The following is a 21,114-nucleotide window of genomic DNA, read 5'->3' on the forward strand; positions in this document are numbered from 1 at the left end:
GCCGCCCATCCAACCTCCCCTCCGACCCAGGACAACTTTGGGCTGGAGCTGGCAGCGGTGGAGGCAGCAGTGCGGAAGCACGAGGCCATCGAGACCGACATCGTGGCCTACAGCGGCCGGGTGCAGGCGGTGGACGCCGTGGCCGCCGAGCTGGCCGCCGAGCGCTACCATGACATCAAGCGCATCGCCGCGCGGCAGCACAACGTGGCCCGGCTCTGGGACTTCCTGCGGGAGATGGTGGCCGCCCGGCGGGAGCGGCTCCTCCTCAACCTGGAGGTGCAGAAGGTGTTTCAGGACCTGCTCTACCTCATGGACTGGATGGAAGAGATGAAGGTACAGGGGGACAGCGGGTGAGGGTGAGCGGGCACTGTGGGGGCCTCCGGGGGTACGTTTTCTCGGCTGGTCTCTGTACAGGGGAACAGAGCCAACGGGTCCTGTCCTCATGGGGCTCACCTGCCAGTGGGAGACTGACAATAAAGCCCAGGGGCCCCTCAATAAACAAGAGGGCGCACCACGCCTGTGAGGGAGCTGGGGCTGGTGCGTGCTCCCAGAAGGCCACAGAGGAGGCTGTTGAAGCTGAGAGAGAACGGGCAGGGAGCCCACCCAGGGAGAGATGAGGGGAGAAGCTCCTGGGCAGAAGGGCCAGTAGGCCCAGGCCCTGGGGCTGCAGGGCCACGCAGGGGCCAGCAGGAGGAGAGGGAGGGAGCAGCCGCTCACGTAGGGCCTTGTAGGCCTGCTCTAGGAACCTGGATTTTATTCAGGTAACACGAAGCATTGGAAGTGATGCATTTTCACGGGGGAGAAATGCAATCTCGCCTTGTTTTTGAAAAGGGTTGCTTTGCCTGCTATGTGAAGGAGTGCTGTGGGCAGCCAGTGCGGGAGCCAAGAGGTGGCCTAGGCAGAGGTGGGGATGAGGACGGGTCTGGAGAGAAGCGTAGGATCGCAGGGTGCTGGGAACTGGCCCTGATGATGGCGGGTGGCCGTGGTTCTGGGCCCCTGGCAATAGGTCAGAGCAGATTCCAGGGCCAGGGGAGGGAGGGAGGGCACCGCAGCTGGGAACTGGGTGTGTAGGGGCGGGCACCAGGCCGGATCGGGTGTGACTGCGCACAGGTGAGGGCTGACAGACGGGAGCAGCGTGCTTACCTGGGGCAGCCCAAAGAAGGTGCACTTGATCCAGAACAGAGCGAGGTCGGCACATGTGCGGGAGGGGCTGGAAGGGCCGCCTGGAGGGGCGGGCGGCTGGACGGGCTCCGCATGCCGCGTGTGCCGCAGGGCCGGCTGCAGTCTCAGGACCTGGGCAAGCACCTGGCCGGAGTGGAGGACCTGCTGCAGCTGCACGAGCTGGTGGAGGCCGACATCGCTGTGCAGGCCGAGAGGGTGCGGGCGGTCAGCGCCTCTGCGCTGCGCTTCTGCGACTCTGGGAAAGGTGAAGACTGGGGGACGGATCTGGAAAGGGAGGGGCCAGGCAGGAGAAGGCGAAGAGCAGAAGCAGCGAGCCTGCTGCCTGCCAGGAGCAGGAAAGAAGATGGATGGATGGTGGGTGACCTTGCCTGTAGGGGCGGATTCACAGCCCGGGTGGGCGGGCAGCGGGAGGTTAGCGCTGTAGGCCCGGGGCTGGTTCCCAGCGCTGACTCTGTGACTTTTCAGAGTACAAGCCCTGTGACCCGCAGCTGGTGTCGGAGCGGGTGGCCGCCCTGGAGCAGAACTACGAGGCGCTGTGTGAGCTGGCAGCTACGCGGCGGGCCCGCCTGGAGGAGTCCCGGCGTCTCTGGCGATTCCTCTGGGAGGTGGGCGAGACAGAGGCCTGGGTGCGGGAGCAGCAGCACCTGCTGGCCTCCGCCGACACTGGCCGGGACCTGACCGGCGTCCTCCGCCTGCTCAACAAGCACACAGCCCTGCGAGGCGAGATGAGTGGCCGACTGGGGCCCTTGAAGCTCACCCTGGAGCAGGGCCAGCAGTTAGTGGCCGAGGGCCACCCTGGGGCAGGCCAGGCCTCTGCCCGCGCCGCCGAGCTGCAAGCCCAGTGGGAGCGGCTGGAGGCCCTGGCGGAGGAGCGCGCCCAGCAGCTCGCCCAGGCCGCCAGCCTCTACCAGTTCCAGGCAGACGCGAATGACATGGAAGCCTGGCTGGTGGACGCTCTGCGCCTGGTGTCCAGCCCTGAGCTCGGGCATGATGAGTTCTCTACCCAGGCTCTGGCCCGCCAGCACCGGGCCCTGGAGGAGGAGATCCGCGGCCACCGACCAACCCTGAACGCCCTGAGGGAACAGGCCGCGGCCCTGCCTCCTGCGCTGAGCCGGACCCCGGAAGTGCAGGGCCGGGTGCCCACCCTGGAGCGGCACTATGAGGAGCTGCAGGCCCGGGCAGGCGAGCGGGCACGGGCCCTGGAGGCGGCCCTGACGCTGTACACCATGCTCAGCGAGGCCGGGGCCTGCGGGCTCTGGGTGGAAGAGAAGGAGCAGTGGCTCAACGGGCTGGCCCTGCCCGAGCGCCTGGAGGACCTGGAGGTGGTGCAGCAAAGGTAGGTCCGCAGGCTCCCCGGAGTGGCCTTGCGAGCTGGGGCACCAGCGGAGGTGGGGGGCGGGAAGGCAGTCCTGGTGGGGAGTTTGTATTGCCCGTCCCGCCACAAACGCCTCGCTCCTGCTACATCCCTTTGAGTCTTAATAGTTGTCTGGGTTTTGTTTAAAAAAATGTTTAACAAACTCAAAAATAGAAAACCTTATGCAGCAAACTCCTGTATGCCCATCACCCAGACTCAATCATTGTCCCTCTCTTGCTCCACTTGATTGATTTTGCTTTTAAAAGGCAAATTCCCAATATTATTCCCAATATTATTTCACTTTTATGGACTATAGGATTTGCCCTTTAAGAAATATGAGGAAGTATTCTCAAACACAGAAAAGTATTTTTTATTTTATTCTTTTTTATTTTGTAAAAAGACGTTTTGATTGCCTTTGGCCCAGAGTTGGTATTTCACATTATCTCGTGATGTGGTAAGGGGCTGGTCCCTGAGAAAGAGTTTTTCATTGCGTGACTTTGATGTTATAAACTTCTTGGGCAGAGACACTGGTGAGCCACTCATGAAGTAGCTTTATTTACAGAAACAGAATTTTATAATCATTAGAGAGGAGTTTTCTTATGGCCCCACCATGCCACTGTCACACAGCACAGAATGAGCGACTCCTTGATGTCACCGAGGGTCTACTCTATAGTTAAATTCCTTGCTGGTTTTAAAAATGGACTTAAAGATTTTTAGTTTCCAAGACATCCTTTGACAGGGCCGGCAAACCACAACCCTTGGGCCAAATCCAGACTGCTGCCTGCTTTTGTAAATAAAGCTTTTTTGGAACAGAGCCATGGTCACTCATTTACATAGTGTCCACCACGGCTGCTTTTTACCTGAGAACAATAGAGCATGTGCCAGAGGCCATGGGACCTGCAAAGCCTAAAATATTTACAATCTGACCCTTGGCAGAAAACATTTGTAGACCCTGCTCTGTCAGACCCTGTGATGTCCTGAGGGAAGTCACACTTCACTGTATCAGCATCTGTCACCACTTAAGTATTTTTGGTTATCAGCTCACTTCTTAACACAGGCAGGTGGGCAAGACCCAGGTCACCTCGCAAGGTGTAAAGCCCAGAAGGAGAGCGGTTCTGCTCGAGGGTGGGCCAAGTGCCCAGGGCCATTCCTGCCCTCCAACTTTCACTGTCTTTTTGAGCGACTCAAGAGATGATCACTTCTCCTCTCATTTTGGAGGGGCCGGGAGGTGCCCCTTGATCCACAGCTAATGCGCACCTCCTAGGCAGGAGGCACAGAGGCGCCTCATGTGGACTGAGAGCTCCTGGGCATGCAGGAGCAGCCTCCATTCACGCCCAACTCTTCCAGGTTTGAGACCCTGGAGCCAGAAATGAACGCTCTCGCGGCTCGCATCACTGCAGTGAACGACATTGCAGAGCAGCTGCTGAAGGCCAAGCCCCCAAGCAAGGACAGCATCGTGGACACCCAGAAGCAGCTCAACCACAGGTAGGGTGGGGGCAGGGAGAGAGGGTGCAGGAGATGACTGGGCCTGGAAGAGGGCTCCATAGCATGAGAACTGGAGCCTAAAATGAGGAAGGAAAGTGGTCTGGGGGTGATAATAAAAGAAGTCTGAAAAGGGGCATTCCTGGCCAAGGGTTATTCTAGAAAGAGTCAAAGGAGAGTGACAGGGAGCAGCCTCTTTGAAACAGCAGAAGTGAGAGGGCATCCCTGGGGGCCTAGGGGTTAAGGCTCAGCACTATCACCATGACCTGAGTCTGATCCCCAGCCAGGGAGATACCCACATGGTGCAGAAGACCTCTCCTGACACCCAGCTGCTCCCCACAGCAGTGTATTTCAGTGGGTCCACCTGTTGTGCTCCCCACTCTGTCTCTAGTGAATCCTCTTTCTCACACACACACACACACCTGCCGCACCTCTGGCCTATACCCCAGTTCTTCTACGCAAAAATAAATAACATCTTAAAAAATAAATAGGTAAAATAGCAGAAGCACATGGCAGCCCATACTAAGGGAGAGAGAAGTAGGGAAGACGCTTCCAAATACAGCTGGTGGGGGCAGGGGAGCAGAGCAAGTCCAGACACTGGGCCCTCCCTCTGCTCTCAGGTGGCGGCAATTCCAGTCCCTGGCAGACGGCAAGAAGGCAGCTCTGACATCAGCCCTAAGCATCCAGAACTACCACTTAGAGTGCACGGAGACCCAGTCCTGGATGAGAGAAAAGACCAAGGTCATCGAGTCCACCCAGGGCCTGGGCAATGACCTGGCTGGGGTGCTGGCACTACAGCGTAAGCTGGCCGGCACCGAGCGGGACCTGGAGGCCATCGCTGCCCGGGTCAGTGAACTGACTCGAGAGGCAAACGCCCTGGCGGCCGGCCACCCTGCCCAAGCGCAGGCCATCAACGCGCGGCTCGGAGAGGTGCAGGCCGGCTGGGAGGCCCTGCGGGCCACCATGCGGCGGCGAGAGGAGTCGCTGGGCGAAGCACGGCGGCTGCAGGACTTCCTGCGCAGCTTGGATGACTTCCAGGCCTGGCTGGGCCGCACCCAGACCGCTGTGGCCTCCGAGGAGGGCCCGGCCACCCTGCCCGAGGCAGAGGCCCTCCTGGCCCAACACGCGGCCCTGCGGGGAGAGGTGGAGCGAGCCCAGAGCGAGTACAGCCGGCTGCGGGCCCTGGGTGAGGAGGTGACCCGGGACCAGGCCGATCCCCAGTGCCTCTTCCTGCGGCAGCGACTGGAAGCCCTGGGAACCGGCTGGGAGGAGCTGGGCCGCATGTGGGAGAGCCGGCAAGGCCGTCTGGCCCAGGCCCACGGCTTCCAGGGGTTCCTGCGGGATGCTCGCCAGGCCGAGGGCGTGCTCAGCAGCCAGGTGAGAGCCCAGGGACAAAGCCCCAAGCAGGAGGAAGAGAGAAAAGGGAACGCAGGGGTGTGAGGGAGAGCGGTGGGCGGGGAGAGCCGCAGCCGGTGGGGCACTTGAGGCAGCGGACTGGACACAAAGTCTAGAAAATGTTAAAAAAAAAAAAAAAAAGAGGTGTCACTAGAACTTACCAAAACTGACCTAAGAAGGAATAGAAACCCCAGCTTGTCACACAACTGTTAGAGACACCAAGTCGGCCGCTGCGTCTTAGGCGGAGCGGGATGTGGGCGCCAGCCCAGCCCTCGCGACTTTCTGAGATCCCCACAGGCACCTTCCCCCTCGGAGGCGGCCAGCAACCTTGCCCCCCCGCTGGCCTCCACGTCCCCTCTAAGCATGTCGGGGTGCTTTGGTGAACCCACCGTCTCCCCTCCCACACAGGAGTATGTTTTGTCTCACACGGAGATGCCGGGGACGCTCCAGACGGCGGACGCCGCCATTAAGAAGCTGGAGGACTTCATGAGCACCATGGAGGCCAACGGGGAGCGGATCCGTGGGCTCCTGGAGGCCGGGCGCCAGCTGGTGTCTCAGGGCAACATCCACGCCGAGAAGATCCAGGAGAAGGCCGACTCCGTGGAGAGGCGGTACGGAGGACGGGCAGACGCGGGGCCCGAGCAGGGCAGAGTGAGACCCCGAGACCCTCCACCGTGGAGGATGGGAGGGCAGGGACTCCCCAGTGGTCCTGGAGGGACTGAGCCTCGGCTGGGAGCGCCGCCTCACACTCCTGCCTGAAATGGGGCCTGCGTGCAGGCAGCGGGACGTACCCTGGTTGTCGTGGGGGGAGGCATTGTCCCGTGGAAGGAGGACCGAAGCGTCGAGGTCAGCTGGAGGGTCGCAGTGAGTTTGCAAGGGTTTCACAAGGGACTGTGCCCCCAGGCACAAGAAGAATCAAGAAGCCGTGCAGCAGCTTTTGGGCCGTCTTCGGGACAACCGCGAGCAGCAGCATTTCTTACAAGACTGTCAGGAGGTGAGCCTGTCTGTTCCGCGTCCCGGCCGCACGACCCGGTCATCTCCCACCACGCCCGGCCCGGGAGCCTAGACAGAGTCCCCTGGGGTGTCCCAGGAGCCCCTCCCGGCCCCTCCCCGAGTCCACCACTTCTCCTGGCTCCCCACCACCCCATCTGCCTCCCCCTCCCCGCCCTCTGCCTTGCCTCTGCCCTCATCCACCCCTGCTCCCGGCTCCTTCCAGCTGAGGCTCTGGATTGATGAGAAGATGCTCACAGCCCAGGACGTGTCCTACGATGAGGCCCGCAACCTGCACACCAAGTGGCAGAAGCACCAGGCCTTCATGGCTGAGCTGGCTGCCAACAAGGACTGGATGGACAAGGTGGACAAGGTGAGCGGTGACAGAGCAGCAAGAGGACGGCCTCCGCGCCTCCCCCACTGTGCCGGCCAGGGTCCTAGCGCCATGTTGGGGCCCTTTCAGGGTGAGAGATCACGGGCCCCGGGTGCCATACCCCCCAGGTGAAGAGTCATGGTCAGGGGACAGTGACTCCAGAAGTTTGGGGAAGTACAAATTAGTAGAGAGCCAGACTGTGGCTGTGGCAGCACAAGAACAGTCTGGGCACTGGGCAGGCCGGCACTCTGGTGGGCGTCAGCAGCCTCCTATGAAGGGCCCTCTGAGGGTAACTGTGTGGACCACGGCTTTGCTGTGACCGCTCTGCTGCTGTAGCACAAAAGGAGCCAAGAGAACTTAAGCCAGTGGGCCTCGCTTGCCTTCAATAAACTTTATACAGTGGGTCAGATTTGGCTTGAGGGCAAGTTTGCCAACTCTTGCCTTTTGAGTCTTGCTATTCCTGGTATCTGGTCTGCCCAGCCCTTCCTCAAGACCTGAGTGCAGGTGTAGCTCTGTTTCTGGCCAGCAGGTATTCCTGGCCCACAGGACATGTGCTCAGCCTTCTGCTGGGTGCTGCGGGCAGTGAAAAGCACTTTCTTGCCCGAGGGCACCAGTGTCAGGGACAGGAGGAGACCGGCAAGTCTCTTTTTCCATTTGTTCAGCAAAAACGTGCTTGCATGCAACGCATGGTGCTAGGCACCGAGGGAGACCACAGGTGATCCCGCTGCGGGCTCCCTCAGGGCGGGTGACGCGCATAGGTTGCTCCGTGAGACCCACAGCTGATAACGCGCGCAGTAAGCGAGGCCACTGAAACCTGGGCTCTCGGGGCAGAAGTGGGAGCCTCCGGGCCCCAACTTGGGCAAGCAGAGATGTTGGGGGGATATTTCTAGATAGAAGAACAGAGTGGACGGGAAGCCAGAGGTGGGGAAGTGGGGCGCTGCCTGGGAACAAGGACAGCCCATCTGACAGAGCACAGAGTGTGCGAATGGGCCCCAAGGAAGGGAAGGTGGGAACAGCCTGCTGGGCCTGGTCACGCCAAGCCCTGACTGAAGCACGGCTTTGCTGGAGGTGTGTCAGTCACCGAGCAGAGCCGGACAGACGCTCTGTGTCCTGGCAGCTGTGTGCGGTGGCCTGGGTTGGCGCTTCGGCTTGTGTCCCCCAGAAGCAAACCCTGAGCCAAAGCGTTTGGAGGAACTCACTGCAGGCGGTGCCAGAACGCAGTGGGGAGATGAGAAGGGAAGGGAGTCCCAAAGGGCTGACTGCTTTGCCACTTACCCCAGCGGGCATCTGGCTCTCACCCAAGGGGGCGTCCTGGGGACGGTGCAGAGCAGGTGTCAGAGTCGTCCCAGCCAAGCCCAAGGGTGCCGAGAACGGTGCACAAGTCCCAGCTGTCCCAGTCAGGGATACTCCTGGGGTGGCCGTCCCCTCATCAAGAGTCCACCCTGCCCCCCCACCCCGGAAACCACAGTCCAAGCAGAAAGACTGGCCGCGGGACTCAGCTGCCACCGCTCAGAAGAAGTGATATGAACTGAGCGACATGAAGTGCCAGTGAATAACGCAGACCACGCGCTGATCCTGCAGCCACAAGCGCAGGAGCTGGCAAAGGGGAGAGCATTAGTGACCCTTTTTCGCCTGTGCTGGGCCCCTGCCCAGCGGCATGGGCCGGGACTCTGAGCCTTTGGGAAGCGCTTGTTGGTGTGATGTCTGATTCTGACACTTACACCTTCTTCATCCCAATGTCCAGGAAGGGCGCGAGCTGACCCTGGAGAAGCCGGAGCTGAAAGCCCTGGTGTCGGAGAAGCTGGAGGATCTGCACCAGCGCTGGGACGAGCTGGAGAGCACCACCCAGGCCAAGGCCCGCAGCCTCTTCGATGCCAACCGAGCCGAGCTGTTTGCCCAAAGCTGCTCTGCCCTGGAGAGCTGGCTGGAGAGCCTGCAGGCCCAGCTGCACTCTGACGACTACGGCAAGGACCTCACCAGTGTCAACATCCTGCTCAAGAAGCAGCAGGTGCGCTGAGGCTTCTAAAGGGAGCGGGGTGGGGAGAGACACGAGAGGGAGCCCAGCGCCCCGGGGGCCTGGGGGCCACTCTCAGACCTCGTCACGGCGTGGCCACTGGTATTTTTCAAAGCACCTTCCGTGGGCCACGGGATCCGAATCTCCAGGCGCATGTAAGGGAACCACACGCTAACTTGAAATTTTTGTGAAAAGAAGAATTAGTGAGTAAAAGGCAGGTGTCTGAGGACCTTTTCTGTAAAGGGACCGAGAGTAAATATGCGGGGGTTTGAGGTCACGCTATTCAACCCTATCTTTGTAGAGTAATTGCAGCCAGACACTATATGTGCAAGAGTGGGTGCCAGTAAAACTTTACAGAAACAGACAGTACTGGGTCGACTGGCCCCTGCTCTAAACAATATGGGAATAGCAGATACAGGGAGCAGCTGCTGCCTCTAGGGCTGAGGAGGGGCTCCCGAGGCAGGAAGGGGATGCCCTTCTAGCCCCCAGGCTGAGTTTCAGACCACCCTGGAGCAGGCATAGGCCCCCTGGATGGCATCTCTCAGGCCAGTGCAGGTCTGAAGCTGTCAGCCTCGGCGGGGCAGCAGAGAGTTGCCATTGGGGTGCCAGCAAACCTCATGGGAGGGTGAGAGCCAGTGGTTCTCTTGCACACAGTGGGCAGTTGTGAGCGAGAACCGGAAGATGAAGCGCTTTGTGTGGCCCGCCGGCGTCCTCTAGTGACAAGGCCTCGCACTGCGCCGGCTGGCGGAGGAGACCTGTGCACAGGGGCCCTTCCAACATCTCAAACAGGGAAGGGCGGGTTTGGGACTGACCACAAAGCTGATAACTGGCGCATTTGCCACGCCCCTAGGCTCTTGTGTGTGTTAAACCTGAGGGCCACGCTCTAGGCCGGGCGGGCCATGATCCCACCAGGCTGAGCCCAGGTGAGCCTCTTGAAGAGGCGGCGTCTCCCCTGAGTCTGAAGGCGCAGCGCGGCGATGACACCCCTCGCTCTTCCCTGTTGGCAGATGCTGGAACGAGAGATGGCCGTGAGGGAGAAGGAGGTGGAGGCCATCCAGGCCCAGGCAAAAGCCCTGGCCCAGGAGGACCAGGGTGCAGGGGAGGTGGAGAGGACCTCGCGGGCTGTGGAGGAGAAGTTCAGGGCCCTGTGCCAGCCCATGAAGCAGCGCTGCCAGCGCCTGCAGGCCTCTCGCGAGCAGCACCAGTTCCACCGGGACGTGGAGGATGAGATCGTGAGTCACTAGGAGCTGGGGGGCGGGGGAGGGGGGCGTGTAGGCTCTTCACCGAGGCAAACTGCTCCCTGCCTGCAGCTCCCTAGCTCCTTTCCTGGACGCTGGGGAGATGCCGGGCGTGCTCAGCTCTGGGGGCACATGGGGAAGCCCCCTCGGACCCACTGCACCAGATCCCAGAGATGCCCAGCCTCAGTGCGTGCGCACTCATGCACACACGCACGCACATGCACACACACTAGCCCTAAATTCCACCCCCCACGTGTCCCTCCTGTCCGACCCCGTTCTCACTGTGCCCTCCACGGGACCTCCAGTCACCCCTCCCTCTCATCCAGCTGTGGGTGACTGAGCGGCTGCCCATGGCCAGCTCCATGGAACACGGCAAGGACCTGCCTAGTGTCCAGCTCCTCATGAAGAAAAACCAGGTGAGGCAGCAGCTAATGGTGACAGCAGAGGGCCCCAGGTGTGGACATTGCATTTCTTGCTAACCGGGTTTCTCCCCATACTGTGTGTGACCCTCAGCTGCATGGCTTGCCTTCCTCGCCGGGGCGGGCAGGTGCCTGGGAGGGGGACTAGGTGGACTGAAGGGGCGTTGCCACCACATCCATGGGCCAGAAAAGACAGGAAGGGGGCTCAGAAGGGCAGGCAGAGAGCGTGGGGGGTTGGTGTTGAGTGGCTGCGGTTGTGGGGGGTGTCGGGTGAGGGGTCCCTCAGCTAAAGCCTTTCTGTGCTTCCTCCCGTGGCCGTGGGCAGACCCTGCAGAAGGAGATCCAGGGCCATGAGCCCCGGATCGCAGACCTGACTGAGCGGCAGCGGGCCCTGGGCGTGGCGGCGGCGGGTCCCGAGCTAGCTGAGCTGCAGGAGATGTGGAAGCGCCTGAGCCGGGAGCTGGAGCTCCGCGGGCAGCGCCTGGAGGAGGCTCTGCGGGCCCAGCAGTTCTACCGCGACGCGGCGGAGGCAGAGGCGTGGATGGGGGAGCAGGAGCTACACATGATGGGCCAGGAGAAAGCCAAGGTGGGACCAAGGCGCGCCCCCGGGACTGCCGCTCCCCCACCTGCACAGCCTAACGCCTGCCCCTCCCCCAGGACGAGCTGAGCGCCCAGGCAGAGGTGAAGAAGCATCAGGTCCTGGAGCAAGCCCTGGCCGACTATGCCCAGACCATCCACCAGCTGGCGGCCAGCAGCCAGGACATGGTTGACCGCGACCACCCAGAGAGGTGAGCGCAGCGGGCAGCCAGGGCCCCTGCCCAGAGGAAGGGAGCCAGCGCCGGGCGGTGCAGGGGCCACAGTGCACATGCACAGAAGCATCCAGAAAGCTGGAGACGCGGGGACTTGGGAAGCAGCTGGAGGGACCAAAGGGAGGGGACCGTGTGGAAGGACCGGGTCCGAGCCGTGCGTCCTGAGGCCGCGGCCTGTCCCCACAGCACGCGGATATCCATCCGCCAAGCCCAGGTGGACAAGCTGTACGCCAGCCTGAAGGAGCTGGCCGGGGAGCGGCGGGAGCGCCTGCAGGAGCACCTGCGGCTGTGTCAGCTCCGCCGGGAGCTGGACGACCTGGAGCAGTGGATCCAGGAGCGCGAGGTGGTGGCGGCCTCCCACGAGCTGGGCCAGGACTACGAGCACGTGACCGTGAGTGCGGGGGAAGACAGCCTGGGGGTGGCTCCCCAGGAGTAGCCCACCCCCCGGGAGTGATGGGCCCACCCTGGCAGAGGGCCAGGGGCAGAGGGCGCAAGGCCAGGCTGGGCAAGTGCGTCCTCCCAGGTCTTGAGGTCTTTCATTTGAAGAATTGCGCAGGAGGGGGATGTTGGGTTGAGCAGTCGGGGTGAAAAGGAAACTCCAACCCCTCTTTTGCAACAGAGCCCAACGCTATGGGGAGCTTCACAGTCTGCTGCAGTGTCAGGGGTTCGGACCCTGACCAGGGCAGAAATAGGCCCTAGTGAGGCAGCCCTGTGTGAAGGTCCAGAGCGAGTTGCCCTGCCCTGCAGGGGGCTGGAAGTGTCAGTCACCTCCAGGCCAGCGGGAACCAGTTCCACCTGCTCATTAACTCCACCAGCCAGCGGGATACGCGGGTTTTAGCCCATGTGGCCCAGGGGAGAGACGTGCTTTCTTAGATGGGGGTGCAGGACTCTCCATCAGCGGGGGACCGCACCTCACAGCACTGCCCTGCCGCTGTCCTCCACCAGATGCTCCGGGATAAATTCCGAGAGTTCTCCCGGGACACGAGCACCATCGGCCAGGAGCGCGTGGACAGCGCCAACGCCTTGGCCAACGGGCTCATCGCCGGGGGCCACGCTGCCCGGGCCACTGTGGCCGAGTGGAAGGACAGCCTCAACGAGGCCTGGGCTGACCTCCTCGAGCTGCTGGACACGCGGGGTCAGGTGCTGGCGGCCGCACATGAGCTGCAGCGCTTCCTGCACGGGGCCCGCCAGGCCCTGGCGCGGGTGCAGCACAAGCAGCAGCAGCTCCCAGATGGCGCCGGCCGGGACCTCAATGGTGCCGAGGCCCTGCAGCGCCGACACTGCGCCTTCGAGCACGACATCCAGGCCCTCAGCACCCAGGTCTGCCCCGAGCTCGAGAAGCTGGGGGTTGAGGGTGTTATGTTCCAGTGGGTGACTTAGGGGTGAGGTTAGGGAAACACCTCTGGGCAGGGGACATCCAGCCACCTGTTCACACCTTCCGCGACAAACCTGGGGGCCTGTGACCTTTGCTGAAGGCCCCAAAGACAAGATGATCTTCATGCTGGTCCCACTAAGGCTCTGGAGCCTCACAAATAAGAGCCTCCCTCCAGGTCTAAGTCCAGTCAGACCCCCCAGCCCCTGCTACAGCTGACCTCCCATCGTTGGTCCCTCAAGGCCTGGACAGGCCCCTGAAAGTTCAGCACACTGATGGCCCTTGGACAGGACTGGCCCCCAGGCCCAAGGAGGAAGCCCAAGAGGGCAGGTGACTCGGCTCACCTAGGCACCAGCCTTCTCCCCTCCTAGCCCCACCCTTTGCTCCTGTGACTGGCAAGTGAGTAGAGAGGAGATAGAGAGCAAGGCCAGGCCCAGGGAGACGCCAGGCCCTCGAGCCTCACAGCCCTGCCTGACTCTGCCCTCTGGGGCCCTGCAGGTCCAGCAAGTACAGGACGATGGCCTCCGGCTCCAGAAGGCGTACGCTGGAGACAAGGCCGAGGAGATCGGCCGCCACATGAAGTCTGTGGCCGAAGCCTGGGCTCAGCTCCAGGGAAGCTCCGCAGCCCGCCGCCAGCTGCTGCTGGACACCACGGACAAGTTCCGCTTCTTCAAGGCCGTCCGGGAGCTGATGCTGTGGATGGACGGGGTGAACCTGCAGATGGATGCCCAGGAACGGCCCCGGTGAGGCCTACAGTGCCCGGTGGCCTCCGGCTGTGGGCTGGTGGTTGGGACTGGGTTGTGGGCAGCAGGTGACGCAATCTCTGCACCCCCAGGGATGTGTCCTCCGCAGATCTGGTCATTAAGAACCACCAGGGCATCAAGGCAGAGATAGAGGCCAGGGCCGACCGCTTCTCCTCCTGCATCGACATGGGGAAGGGGCTGCTGGCGAGGAACCACTATGCGGCTGAGGAGGTGGGCGCGGCCGGGGGAGGCCCCGAGCTGGTTTCTTCTCTGAGTCTGTTGCCCTCCTGCTTTCCTGCCTCTGCATAAACCCTTCACTCGCTCTCCCCAATGCTGTTCGCGGGGCTTTCTCACCTGCCCCCGCAACTTCCCACCTAATCAGAAATCACTGTTTCCGCCATGCACACCCCTCTTCTGGGGCCCCGAAAAGGTCCTGCTTGGTGCTAACTCTCAGCGTCTCTGCCCCCCAGATCTCAGAGAAGCTGTCTCAGCTGCAGGCGCGGCGCCAGGAGACAGCTGACAAGTGGCAGGAGAAGATGGACTGGCTGCAGCTCGGTGAGGCGTCATGGGGCCAGGAGCCTGGCTGAGGGCGCTGGGCCTGGGAGAGGGGCTGTGGCTTTCTCGGTGTCCATGGCTTGAGGCTGCCGTGGCCCCAGCGCCCTGCCGGCGCCCTCTCTGACCTCCCACCTCCCCACCACCCCATCCCTGCAGTTCTGGAGGTGCTCGTGTTTGGGAGAGACGCAGGCATGGCAGAGGCCTGGCTGTGCAGCCAGGAGCCGCTGGTGCGGAGCGCCGAGCTGGGCTGCACGGTGGACGAAGTGGAGACGCTCATCAAGCGGCACGAGGCCTTCCAGAAGTCGGCAGTGGCCTGGGAGGAGCGGTTCAGCGCACTGGAGAAGCTCACTGCGGTGAGGGCAATGGGACCCCGGGAGGGCCGGCCCCGCCCCCGGGCCTCGCGCTGGCTCCTGCTGGGGGACCTTCTTTTCCCAGATGGGAGCCCCAGATGGGAGCTCGGGATGTCAGCGTTGTCCTGGGTGGAGCTCAGGACACCGCCTCCCCGCCGGCTCCTGCCCCCCACCTCCTTCCTGGTCCATCCGACTGGAGTGGAGACATGTTTGCTTTCCTCGCCCTCCTGGTCCTCTGAGAGGGGTCCGTCTACCCTCTGACCTCAGAAATTTCTGACAGCTGGAGGAGCAGGAGAAGGAGCGGAAAAGGAAGAGGGAGGAGGAGGAGCGGAGGAAACAGCCCCCTGCCCCGGAGCCCGCGGCCAGCGCGCCTGCAGGGGACCTGGCGGGCAGCCACGCAGCTCCCGAGACCACCTGGGACGGGTGAGAGCTGGGCCGCTGGGCTGGGCGGCTGAGGCCGAGCCCCGGCGACCCCAGAACTCATTCTCGGTCACTTCTGCCATTCCAGAGCCCACCCCCGCCCGCCCGTGTCCGCGCAGCCTGCCAGCGTTAATGGAGTCTGCACAGATTCCCCGCAGGTGCCCACCAGCTCCCATGCGCCCCCTCAGAATCCCGGGCCCCTCCCCCCCCACCGCCCACATTCTCTTACAGCCCCTTGTCCTTGTAGATACGGTCAGAACAGCAGAGACTTGAGCAGGGAGGCTTTCCAGAAGGGCCTGTGAGTTTCTCCTAGAGGTGTGGGTGTTGATAACTGTTTGAAGCAGCGGCAAAGAGGGGTGTGGGCGGGTGGCAGGGATATTGGGGGGAGCAGGCGGAGGCTTAGCAGGAACATGGGGGCGAGGCCACCTTACACGCAAGCCTGAGTTGCTGCCATCCTGTCCTTTGACCCCGACACTGTCTTCGTTCTGTGCAGAGCTCGGGCCCGAGGGACGAAGCCAACGGGCCAGGGGGTGAGAGGCAGGCCCGGACGCGGGGCCCGGCCCCTCCTGCCATGCCCCAGAGCAGGTCGTCCGAGTCAGCCCGGGTGGCCACGCTGCCCCCTCGAGGCCCGGAGCTCTCCGCCCAGGAGCAGATGGAGGGCATGCTGTGCCGCAAGCAGGAGATGGAGGCTTTCGGCAAGAAGGCCGCCAACAGGTACGGGGTCTGACCAGGTGGTGCCCGTGCCTTGCCTGTTCTGAAGGGGCTTCCCGGAACCTCTCCCACAGAGGTAGGTGGGTGGGGGCCCTGAGGGGGCATCTCCGGGAAAGGTGCAGGTGGGGCTCAGACGAGGCCAGGAGGGTACAAGGACTGTGGTGAGCCTGAAGACAGGAGTGGCACCAGAGGGGTGTCCCAGCACCCCCCAGCCATCCCGCTTGGCCGTTCCCATCACGGCCGGGGTGTCACCTGCGCCGCGCCCCCAGGTCGTGGCAGAACGTGTACTGTGTGCTGCGGCGGGGGAGCCTGGGCTTCTACAAGGACGCGAAGGCGGCCAGCGCGGGAGTGCCCTACCACGGGGAGGTGCCTGTCAGCCTGGCCAGGGCCCAGGGCAGCGTGGCCCTGGACTATCGAAAGCGCAAGCATGTCTTCAAGCTGGGGTAGGAACAGCACCCGCGGATGGGCAGGGGCCTGGGGGGGACAGGGTGACGGGGAGCCCTGAGCTCGGTCCAGAGGGAATCGAGGTACATTTGGGGAAGGAGAGGTGGGGGTTCTGCCCACCGTCCACTCTTAACGGGGCAGGATCAGCAAGACGCGGACCTGATGGCTAATGAGGTCGGGCTGAAAAATTATCCTGGGTGGGAAATGAGACGGGCTGGTGCTGGCGCCCTCCCGGCCTCAGGGACCTCCAGGGACCGCCCCTGCCTGCCAGTCCTCAGCCGGGTAGCCGGGGTGGCAGGGCGCTGCTCTGGGTGCCCTGAGCCAGTCAGGAAGGCTCCGCTCCTGCTGGGTCCTGGGAATCCGAACGTGTCTGGCGCAAGGGTCTGGGCGGCTGAGGGCCACGGGGCGCGCTCTCCAGTCTCGGGGTGCTGAGCGGGCCAGGCCCCATCCTGAGGTCCCTCCCTCTCCCGACAGCTTACAGGACGGGAAAGAGTATTTATTCCAGGCCAAGGATGAGGTGAGCTGTTTGCTTCTCTTCTCCTTTTTCTCCTCCAAGATAAGAAGGGTCCCTATCTTAGAACCTTCCAGACACCGGTCCCCTTTTCTTCTCCCTCCTCTCTCTCCTCTGAGATGTCTCGTTCATGGCAGTCAGGAGCAAGGTGCCCGCCCCTACAGGGGTGTTTGTCCCCAAGGAGATGAATCTTCAGACTGATCCGCGGCCTCCTCCCCTGGTGCTCCCTGCTGTCCAGGCCGGCGCCCTAGCTCCCCGGAGCCCTGACCAGTTCCTTCCACGCCCCCTGCAGGCAGAGATGAGCTCGTGGCTGAGGGTGGTGAACGCGGCCATCGCCACCGCGTCCTCTGCCTCTGGAGAGCCTGAAGAGCCTGCAGGACCCAGTGCCACCCGGGGCATGACCCGGGCCATGACCATGCCCCCAGTGTCCCCCGTCGGGGCCGAGGGGCCTGTCGTGCTTCGCAGCAAGGACGGCAGAGAACGAGAGCGAGAAAAACGCTTCAGCTTCTTCAAGAAGAGCAAGTAGTTGGGGGCAAGACTCCCAGGCCAGCTCCTTTCCTCTGTTCAGGAAACTGCCAGGGACTGTTGACAGGGACCACTCTCTTGTCAGGACAACTGCCTGCTGCTAGGGTCTGTTGCCAAGGGCAGCCCATCACCAGGAACTGCCTCTGGGACCAGTCAGTGTTCCCAAGGGCAGCCCTTCTCTTCTGCTATTTAATTCCGGACTGGTGGTGGGACCCGGGCAACCCCCAACCTCACTCCCCCCCGTTCTTCCCTTCCCCAGCCTCACGCCTCTCCCCCACCACAGACAGCGCCGCACCCTGGACACAGGCCCCAGGCGTGTGGGGAACAGCTGCCCCTGCCTCAGGGTCTTTCTCCCGCTGCAGCTAGGGCATGCCGTCCGGTCCGCCCCCAGGACAGCCAGGAACCTCTCAGAGCTGACGCAGGACCTGGGGGCGAGACTGTCCGGTGGAGTCAGAGACGCTCCCTCCCCAGCACTGCCCACCCCTGACTCCAGCGGCCTCTCCATCTCCAGCGACTCGAAGGCGTCCAGGTGTGAGTTGTCCGAGGCAACCACAGCCTTGAGTCAGGCCAAGGAGGTGATTAAACGGCTCAGCTTCTCTTACCCCTGCCTCTGGGTGTCTTTGCTTCTCGAGCACAAGCCTCTGCCCGTACCCCTGGCTCCCGGCTCCCCGGCCACCCCGCCAGGGCCCCTCTGCTCCGGCCCCCAGACTGCCCAAGACACGCGTTATCTGTATTCGGAGCGCCCCCAGCCTCGGTCTCATCCCCCCGTGACCTCCAGGGTGCCTGGTGGGCCCATGTTGGGCCTCTTTTGGGATCGAAGGTCACCATGGGTCAGGGCAAGGTTAACAAGCCTTGTTGACGTGGAAAGGCCACGATGTTCTTCGCTTGCTGTTCCCACAACTGTCTTCAGAAATGAAGACTGCCCCGCTTGGCGAGAGCCCAGACTCAGCACCGCCAGCCCACTAGAGTGTCACCTAGGGGGGATCTTTATCCGGAACCTCTTTTACCTGGGAAGCCACATGGTGCAGCCCTCTGTGCAAACACATGCACAAACACACAAAACGTACGGGAGGGTGGACGACTTCTCCCTCGCCTCTGGGGATTTGGCAACTGCAGGTTCCGGGGCAATAGTGCCAGATTGGGTGGCATCCCACAGGGAAAGCTTTGTTCTGTTTCTCACACACACCCAGTCAACCATTTATTTTCATGCCTCAGAGAACATCTTTCCAGAAAAGCAGCCCCATCTTTAGTGTAAACGGCCAGACCCCTGGTTGAACACCCCCACAGACCCCAGCGGGGTTGAAGACGGAGGTGTCAGGCCTGGCATTGGCCCAGAAGGGCCTCCAGACGTGAACTCTGAGCCCAGAGTTCTGGGCTCTTCACAGAGCCCAGAGGGGGCCGCCTTTCTCTTAAAGGGAGCAGATTCAAAAGTCATCCACGGTAACCGCGTGGATAAAAGTGACATGGAATCACATGACAGATCGCACCCGCACGTCAAAGACCTGCTCTTCAGGTACAATTGTGAACCCTCTGGTGTCTGGAGAAGGAGAAAGCCACGGGGGATCGAGCATTTCTTCCATGGTGGCGAGATGGGGTCGGGGCGGGGGGGGAGAGGGTTAAAAGTTGGCAAGATGGTGTCAACCGGGAGGGTTGGAAGTTGTAAGTGGGAGTTTTAGAAGGATATGTATATGGGGTGTGCAGTGCATGGAGGGTTTCACATTCTAACGTATAAAATGTCAGCCAGGTGAAATGGTCCCACAGACGCGGCTGGTCCTGGGGGGAGAGAGGCAGAGGTGGGGCCTGGGCATCCCCTTCAAGCAGGTGGCAGCTGGCATCCATCTTTAGAGCCAGGACAGAGAAGAGGATGAAGTGGGTGAGGTCAGGTTCTAGGGAAGGTGACAGAATGGAGCAATGAGGGGACACAAGGCAAAAACAGCCAAAAGAGGACTTAAGGAGACACCTCTAAAGAAGACATTCAGGGGCCTCCCTGGTGGCACAGCGGGTTGAACGCAGTGCTGTGAAGCTGTCCGCAGCCTCCACAGCGCCGGTTCGATTCCCGGCCGGCCAGGGAGAAACCCACATGGCAAGGCAGACCTCTCCTGTCTCGCCTGCTGCTCCCCTCAGCAGTGCTTTCGGTCCATCTGCCTGTTCTGTTCCCTGCTCTGTCTCTAGTGAATCCTCTCACCCTCCTGAGGCTCTGGTCTGTACCCCAGCTCTTGTATAAATAAAAATAAATCTTAAAAAAAAAAACTTAAAAAAAAAAAAGACATTCAGGGGCCTCCTTGGTGGTGCAGGGGTTAAAGTCTCAGGGTAATCAAGCTATCGCCAACCACTGTGGCATGAATTCGATGCTTGGCCAGGGAGCTGACGCACATGGCTCAGACCTTTCCTGTCTCACCTGCTGCTCCCCTCAGCAGTGGATTTCAGTAGATCCACCTGTTCTGCTCCCCACTGTGTCTCTAATGAATCCACTCACCCCCTGCACCTCTGGCCTACACCCCAGTTCTTGTATGCATAAATAAATAAAATTCTAAAAAAAGACATTCAGATGGCCTACACACGTGAAAAATGGTTCACTTACTGTAAGGGAAATGCAAATTAAAACCACATTGAGATACCATGTCACCTCTGTGAGAATGGCCCATATAAAAAAGAATTAGGGCCTCCCCAGTGGTGCAACAGGTTGAGCGCCACGCCATGAAGCTGTCCGCAGCCTCTGCAGCGCCTGTTTGATCCCAACCGGCCGGCGCGAATCCCACATGGTGCAGCAGACCTCTCCTCTCACACCTGCTGCTCTCCTCAGCAGTGTATTTCAGTCGTCTGCCTGTTCTGCTCCTTGCTCTGTCTCTGGTGAATCCTCTCACCCTCCCGCGCCTCTGGCCTGTACCCCAGCTCCTGTATAAAAATAAATAAATCTTTAAAAATAAATAGATAACTAAATAAATAATAAATAGAATTAACAAATGTGGGTGAGGTTGCTGTGAAAAAGGAACTCTCGTCCACCATCAACCGGTGGCGGGGATGTACACCGGTGCAACCCCTGTGGAAAATGGCCTGGAGATTTCTTAGAATAAAAATGAAAATTCAGTATCATCCAACAAAAATAGTGATGCAGGCCCAACTTCTGTCTGTCTGGGCAGACAGAAAAGGAGTCATTACTTAGAGAAAAATGTTTGCTGTCAGCTACCACCATCTCCAAGCACGAGGTCCATACTGTCCAGTGTCACAACCACAATGGCTAGGAGCCCTTGAAATGTGGCGAGCCCAAACTGAGATGTGCTGTGAGTATAAAATGCTCGCCATGTTTTGAAGAGGGAAAAAAGAATTTAAAAGGGCTTGATTGTTTTGATATTGACTATATAACAAATTGATACTAATTTAGCTCTATTGGGCAAAAGTATTAAATTTCAATGGTTTTGTTTTACTTTTTTTAATGTGTGTACTAGAAAATTTTAAATTACCTGTGTGGCTTTCATTATATTTCTATTTGGACAGCACTGCTCTCCAGGGTCCACTTCAACAGCACAAACTTAAAGACAACAAGTGATTCATTCAATTACATTTAAAAATGAAGGATTTCTGTTCAACGGAGGACACACAACAGACCAAGTTAATTAGTAGAATGAAAGAAGATATTTGAAGCCAATAAGAGACTAATATCTAGAATATAAAAGACAATCCTGCAAATCAGCAAGAAAGAGACAGCCACCTGACAAGAAAACCAGGCAAATGCCATGAATTTACCAAAAACAACAGAGATTCTTAAAATCATTTGTAATCAGAGAAATGCAAAATGACTGGCAAAAATTGCAACACAAAATCACACAGACAGACACTGAGATACAGGGGCCCTCCTGCTGTAGTTGGGGCATGGGGGGTAGACAGTTATCTTTTTCCAGAGACAACCTGGCACTACTTAGGCACTATAAGACTAATTGAGACAAGTTAATTCCATGGATCCTCGCCAGCCCAGCAATCTAACAGTTCTTACTTGAATCCATTAGGATTAGGACACACCACTAGGATGTTAATTGCAACCTCATTTATGACAGTGGGGAGCTGGAGGCACCCTGAGTTTCCCACCCCCAGAAGCGTAGGTACACCCTATGGGTGTTACTCAGTAGTGAGAGATCATACACATTGACTTAGCACTTCGTGGAAAAATGAGGAGTAGTGAGCTATATAGTTGTCCCCCTTATCCAGTGTTTCACTTTCCATAGTTTCAGT

At 60.3% G+C, this 21,114-nt stretch overlaps 1 protein-coding gene across 2 annotated transcripts in view; it reads left to right on the forward strand.

Annotated features, from left to right (window-relative positions):
* Positions 1-17,471, forward strand: part of SPTBN2 (spectrin beta, non-erythrocytic 2) — a gene marked incomplete at its 5' end in the record, with an annotated part of 28,126 nt that extends 10,655 nt beyond the window's left edge. For both annotated transcript variants that reach the window (XM_084228552.1, XM_084228551.1), the window contains 26 exons: positions 31-333; positions 1,273-1,426; positions 1,648-2,518; positions 3,884-4,021; positions 4,639-5,395; positions 5,822-6,024; positions 6,317-6,407; positions 6,630-6,776; positions 8,521-8,784; positions 9,798-10,022; positions 10,355-10,444; positions 10,773-11,033; positions 11,105-11,235; positions 11,443-11,647; positions 12,202-12,576; positions 13,127-13,371; positions 13,464-13,602; positions 13,842-13,926; positions 14,083-14,279; positions 14,557-14,699; positions 14,785-14,854; positions 14,944-14,994; positions 15,190-15,410; positions 15,677-15,850; positions 16,326-16,368; positions 16,655-17,471. In XM_084228552.1, coding sequence (XP_084084678.1) covers positions 31-333; positions 1,273-1,426; positions 1,648-2,518; positions 3,884-4,021; positions 4,639-5,395; positions 5,822-6,024; positions 6,317-6,407; positions 6,630-6,776; positions 8,521-8,784; positions 9,798-10,022; positions 10,355-10,444; positions 10,773-11,033; positions 11,105-11,235; positions 11,443-11,647; positions 12,202-12,576; positions 13,127-13,371; positions 13,464-13,602; positions 13,842-13,926; positions 14,083-14,279; positions 14,557-14,699; positions 14,785-14,854; positions 14,944-14,994; positions 15,190-15,410; positions 15,677-15,850; positions 16,326-16,368; positions 16,655-16,888 — 5,817 coding nt within the window. In that variant the 3' untranslated portion in view covers positions 16,889-17,471. The remainder of the gene's footprint in view (positions 1-30; positions 334-1,272; positions 1,427-1,647; positions 2,519-3,883; positions 4,022-4,638; positions 5,396-5,821; positions 6,025-6,316; positions 6,408-6,629; positions 6,777-8,520; positions 8,785-9,797; positions 10,023-10,354; positions 10,445-10,772; positions 11,034-11,104; positions 11,236-11,442; positions 11,648-12,201; positions 12,577-13,126; positions 13,372-13,463; positions 13,603-13,841; positions 13,927-14,082; positions 14,280-14,556; positions 14,700-14,784; positions 14,855-14,943; positions 14,995-15,189; positions 15,411-15,676; positions 15,851-16,325; positions 16,369-16,654) is intronic.
* Between the last annotated feature and the right edge of the window lie 3,643 nt (positions 17,472-21,114).

The sequence above is a fragment of the Talpa europaea genome, assembly GCF_964194135.1.
Source record: "Talpa europaea genome assembly, chromosome: 1".
Classification (NCBI taxonomy): domain Eukaryota; kingdom Metazoa; phylum Chordata; class Mammalia; order Eulipotyphla; family Talpidae; genus Talpa; species Talpa europaea.